This window comes from Gossypium hirsutum, chromosome A10, assembly GCF_007990345.1.
Source record: "Gossypium hirsutum isolate 1008001.06 chromosome A10, Gossypium_hirsutum_v2.1, whole genome shotgun sequence".
NCBI classification, from domain to species: Eukaryota; Viridiplantae; Streptophyta; class Magnoliopsida; order Malvales; family Malvaceae; genus Gossypium; species Gossypium hirsutum.
Genome location: NC_053433.1, coordinates 6,096,319 through 6,102,292, shown reverse-complemented (window position 1 = coordinate 6,102,292; position 5,974 = coordinate 6,096,319). Strand labels below are relative to the sequence as shown.

General features: G+C 27.0%; 1 protein-coding gene across 1 annotated transcript; it reads left to right on the top strand.

Annotated features, from left to right (window-relative positions):
* The first annotated feature begins 2,294 nt into the window (after positions 1-2,294).
* On the top strand, positions 2,295-3,790 carry LOC121208591 (uncharacterized). Its single transcript, XM_041079688.1, has 2 exons — positions 2,295-2,715; positions 3,019-3,790. Exon 2 carries the CDS (start codon positions 3,031-3,033, stop codon positions 3,553-3,555), a length of 525 nt encoding a protein of 174 aa, XP_040935622.1. The 5' UTR covers positions 2,295-2,715; positions 3,019-3,030; the 3' UTR covers positions 3,556-3,790.
* Positions 3,791-5,974: the final 2,184 nt, after the last annotated feature.

Sequence of the window (5,974 nt, the reverse complement as noted above, 5' to 3'; positions counted from 1 at the left end):
TTTTTAAAGTTAATAAAATAATATATATTCCCTTAAAAATATATTTAAAATATATATTTCAAATAATGTAATATATCAGAAATTGTATCACACATGTATGCATGTAGAAACTAAGTATTTTGAATACAAGTATTTTTTAAAAAATAGCATACAACAAATAATAAAACATACAAGTTGAAACTCATAATATAAACACAAATACAATATGTACGAAATTAAAAACAAAAAATTAATTTAAATTTAAGAATAATAAATCCAATCCAATTATTTATCATGATATTATCCTTTTTATAGTATGTTAAATAGTATTATATTGGTGAAAAGGAAATTTTAATATTAAAAATATAATTATAATAAATTAAATATCGAGTTGACTTGTTACATATTCAATTTAATTTTTTTTAAAACATACTTGTATAAAAATCAAAATCTTTCTACCAAAAATAAAAATAAAAATCTTCAATAAAACCATTTGTTATAAAATTATAATCATTTTAACGAGTACAGACAAATAAAAACCCTAAATTTTAACGAGTTTAGCATTAAAAAAATGAGATAAATCTTAAAATTATACACGAACTTTAATTTGATACAATTATACACATGAAACTCCAATTGTGGTTCAAATGTATACTTGAAACTTTAATTTTAATTTAGTTATGCACATTTAAAGAAATAAATACATCAATTTATTTTTATATTGGATAAATATGATTATTTATGAATGCAATATATAAACATAAAATGATATTATATCAATAACTGTGTTAATAATTTATAAGGATTTGATCAAATCAAAACTTCATGTATAAAATTACACAAAATCAAAATTCATGTATACAATTACACATTAAACTATAGTTCATATATAATTTTAAAATTTATCCCTAAAAAGATTATAATTATAATCAAAATGTATATAATGTTACTCAAAATAATTTCAACCTTTCCTTTTAAATTATAGATTTATAGATATCATTAAATAAAAATTCAACAATTTTATTTCCCTTTCAATTCTTGAAACAAAGTTGTAAGTTAATCTAGAAGTAAAAGCATTGTTTTTAAAATTAGATTACACCGACTGATTTAGCTGGTAGGACTAAGAATTTGTTAGGGTATTGATTTGAAATAAGGAGTTAGATCGATCAACTGATGAATATGTTGAACTGGTCGGTCAAATTAGTTGAATTGATTTTTTCTATTTTTTAATTTTTTTTAAAATTTAATAATTTATTCAGTCAAACTAATTAAATCGAGAATTAATAGTTTGATTGATTCGACTAATGATTCATTTCTAAAAATAACAATTTAATAAATAACAACACTTTCTAATAAAATTACTAGTAATGAACCAACCTACTAATAAAAAACGTTATAAAATACTTATTGTAAATTATTAATGCCATTATTATAATTTTAATTAAGTTTTTACAGAATGCCCAAAATATTTTACATGTACATATAATAAATTAGATTTGTATATTAACATTTTGTTCGTGTTAAATTTGTATATTAATATTGTATTTGTGTTATTTTATATCTATAGTTTTAAAAAAATCACTATCACTTTTCGAAATACAAATATATATTTATAAATTTAATTAATTAAATATATATTTGAATTCATTTTTTTATTTGGTTCGTTATTAATTAGAGTTTTTTTATTAGAAATTAAATTTATTTTTTATTTTTATGAAATTATTACTTTTAATAAAAATAAAATCTAGAAATTAAGATACATTCATTTCTGTTTATCATTTTCCAATATAAAAAGTGTTTTTTTTTCCAAAATAAAAATATTCTATTATATCACAATGCATTTTTAAAGGAAAAAGAGAGAGAATATATTGGCAGAAGATGAATGGTCCAATGTGGACATCCCCATTCCCCTTAATCAGCACTAATTTGAGAAAGAGTCTTCTTCCCATGTTGGATTGTGAATTTATTCCTCTCAATAAACAAGAGAATCATATTAAAAGTTTCTTTTCTATTTAATTAAATATTCTTTTTTAAAAAAATATAAAGATATTAATGGTTAAAAATTAATAAAGTCTAGAAATAAAAAAAATTAAATGAAAAAAGCTTGAATTTCAAATTTAATGGAGAATATGATATTAAAAAAAACCCAGTGCTATAATTAGTTAGGAGGCCAGCTAGATTCATAATCTTCCAAATTTGACAAAGCTTAGCTGACAAAGAAGAGATGAAGGGCCAGAGATTCACTTATATTTGCTGACGTGGAATTTAGTAGAGTCCACCCCCTTGATGTTTCAATCACTGCCTTCTCTCTCTCCCTCCACTATTTCTCTCATTTATAAGCGCCTGTGAGTGCAGAGAATTTTGAGGAAGACAAACATAAAAAGCAATCTCTTGGTTTTCTTGTTTGTATAAAGGGTTAGTAGATTTGGGTCTCTAGGTTTCTTTCAAAACAAGGTTTTTCTTTGACGTATTTCCTCGCTTTCTTTTAAAGAGAAACCACAAAGAAAAGGAAACGGGTTTTGAAGAAGGAGATGGTTTTCATGTGTGAGATTTTCTTCCCAGGAGGAAAATTGGAAGAAAGAGAGTGGGAAAAGGAGAGATAATAAAAAAAGAAGGAGAAAAAGATCAAATTTGCCTAAAAAGCCATAGCAGCAGAAGTGGAAAAAGGGGGTAATTCCTTTTTAAGCAAAGAACAAGAACCCTAAGTTTTTGTTTGTTTCATCTGCTTATCTGCTGGTAATTCCTTTTGGATTTTTTTTTAAAATTTTCTTTTTCTTATCTGTTGCTGGTTGGTTTCTTGTTATTTCTAGATTTTTGTAAAAACTTCTTGGGGGAAATTCAATAGGTTACTGAAAATTCATAACTAGCTGCATTCTGATCATGTTAAATGGCTTGTATGAACACAAGTTTGTTTTTAGTTGAGAAAAAAGAAAAAACAATGGGAATTCGTTGGTTTCATTGTTAATAATAATACAACTGCAGCTAAATATTAGGTAAGCTATAATATAACTCAAGTCAAACTTGTGTTCTTTTAAACAGGGCTAATTGGCAATGTCTGCTACGATAATGAGTGAACCAATGGTGGTATCAGCACCATCACCAGAAACTCAAGCAGCATCAGCAAAACTTGCTGCACAATCTGATGTCCAGTTCGCCAAATGCGATTGCTGTGGACTTACCGAAGAGTGTACCCCGGCTTATATCGAAACGGTACGCCAACGGTACCAAGGGAAATGGATATGTGGCCTTTGTGCTGAAGCAATCAAAGATGAGATCATAAGAACTGAAAGGCTTATTAGTACCGAGGAAGCAATGGCCAGGCACATGAACTTTTGCCAAAAATTCGTCTCCTCCGGACCGCCTCCTGATCCTACGGTTCATCTGATATCTGTTATGAGAAGTATTCTTAGAAAAAGTTTGGATTCCGCGAGAGGTTTAAGATCGACCCCTCCGATTAGTCCTACCGGAAAGGTCAGCAAAATTCGAGTCCAACTCGGTCTGAATGTTGTTTCCCTACCCTGTCTGGTTGATAGAGGTATAAGAGATGATGGGAAGGGAATCAAGAGCCTGGATTGAACAATAGGGGAACACAAAAAGAGCCAGTTGCACTGGTTTTTTTTTCTCATAGTTGTAAGACTTTGGGTTCAAGTTCCTCCTTCATAATTGTATCATTGTTTGAAACAGATAAAATAAATTAAAAAGGAAAATTGATGTTTTAAAGTTTAGACTTAGAAGTTTATGTAGATTTTAATGTTAAATATAAATAGAAGTTGTTCTGTTTTTGGAAATCTAATTCTTCTTTCAGAATAAAGTTGCAGTTCTCTTTGTTTGAAATCTTATTATAAGGACTTAAATGAAAAAGAAAAAAAAATAAATAAAAAAACACCCATTTAAGCAAATAATAAAAATATAATTGATAAAAAAAATTAATATTTGGTATGGGAATTGAATGATTGGATGAAAGAAAATAGTTCCAAAATTGAGGTGTAGAAAAATCCAAGAGTAACATGGAATTATTTTAATAATGGAATTCAACCTAACTTGATTCCCTATATTTGATTCCATTTTGTGCTGAGATGCCTTTAATGTCATTTTCTTATGAGATTACTCAAATTTCCCAAATCAAAGGTAGTGCAAACCAATTACCTCAAAATCATTCCTTTAATCCTTAGTAGTAAGGACTAAGAATTCGCGTCTGTTGTTTGGATTTTACCCTATTATTGTAATTTATAGAAAAATATAAATTTATATATTTGTGATGTTTTATTATTTTTCTAACAATGATATGATTTTTTAGGCCTAATGAAAATCAGGTTTCAGCTTCGTCTTGTACATGTCTCTGAACATGTATTTTGTTACTTGAGTTGTTATCTTTAAACTAACACATACATGGTATTAACAGCTAATCTAGTCGTGATGTGTGGTAAGTTCTCGATATGTCACGTTACGAATATATATTAAAAAATTAATAAAGAATAAAATTTTGTCCAAGTTAATTCTTGATGTGCAAAAATATTATATTTTTTATTAATTTAATTTTTAAAATATTTTTTGAATATCTAAAATTTATATTTGTTATATGGTATACTAAGAAATTGTCGCGCGTTACTAACGGATTGACTAATACTATCATGTCAATATAAATTAACGATGTTAGTGTAGAGATACTAACCTAAGTAACAAAAAAAAATCAAGTGTCAACTAAGTACATTTGAAAAAATTTAAAGAATAAACTACATATTAACTCAAAATTTAATTTAAAAAATCAATTTCACCCAACTCCTAATTTAATAAAAAAAAACTGAAAATTGTCGAAAAAATCGTTTGCATAAATCAAGCAAGAAAGAATAGAATGAATCACAATTGCTAAAGTTTTAGCATGAAAAACAAAAAATCAAAAAGAGGATTTTTTTTAATACAAAAGAGATCATTGAATGACTATATAAAGCAATTTAGTTAAAACCCTGAATGGAGCATAAATGGTTAAACATTTGCATCAGAACCTGACACTTTTAACAAAAAAACATTGGCAAGAAAGTGTTCTAACACAGTGGCAACAAAAAGAAAGAGGCTGCCCGATAAACATGACAAAGTTTTGTCTTGCTATGAAACCCCAAAAAAAGGGGGGGGATAAAATAAATGATTGGAATATCTTTCACCATTGTTGGAGCTCATTACATCAAGTGAGACAACTAAGATAGCAACAACATTAGAACCAGTTGTTGACAGCTCAGCTCTGCTGCTTACTCATATGTTTAAAATTGTTAAATCCTGACAGATAGAAGTTTCTGGAAAAATGGGAGATTTAAATGCATGGTTGATTGGTTTGGGGGTTAAGTGAAAATGATCGAAACTAATTGAAAAATAACAAGTGGGGTCTAGGTGTTGTGATTTGGCTCATCAAAGGACAGATCATCTGACTCAGCTATGGACCCCAAACCCACCAATCTTATTTTTATGGTAATTAAGGCCAATCAAACTTGTTTATTTTTTATCTGAAAATATTACTTCAAATTATCGATAAAAGTATCAAGCATAGTTAGCAGAATAATTAAATAATGATATACAATATGTCATATATATTTCATACAGATATATAAAGATTAATTTTTAATAATAAAAGTTGAAGAAATTTTTAACAAAAAAATCGAACAACTCTTTGATTTAATATACACAGATTAGTTTACTTATTTTTTTAATAAATAGATAAAATACAATCTAATTTTTTATATAAAAACCTTCATGGTAATTTTATCCAAACTATCTTACTTTGTTTTGTTGATAATATATATATATGTGGTAGCAAAGCAGAGATTTGGCAGAAATTATGTTGTACATTTTGTTTTTTTGTGTTTATACTTTTCACTCTCCTAAAGTACAAAATATGGTGTTTGATAGGATCTGATATGGATTTTGTAAAAGTTGGAATGGAATATCAATGAACATGTATGTATACATCCAGATATTCTTATTGTCTTTTGTTAGTTTTTGCTTT

Coding starts and splice junctions, on each gene's coding strand:
- LOC121208591 (XM_041079688.1), top strand. CDS start 3,031: ATGTCTGCTACGATAATGAGTGAACCAATGGTGGTATCAGCACCATCA.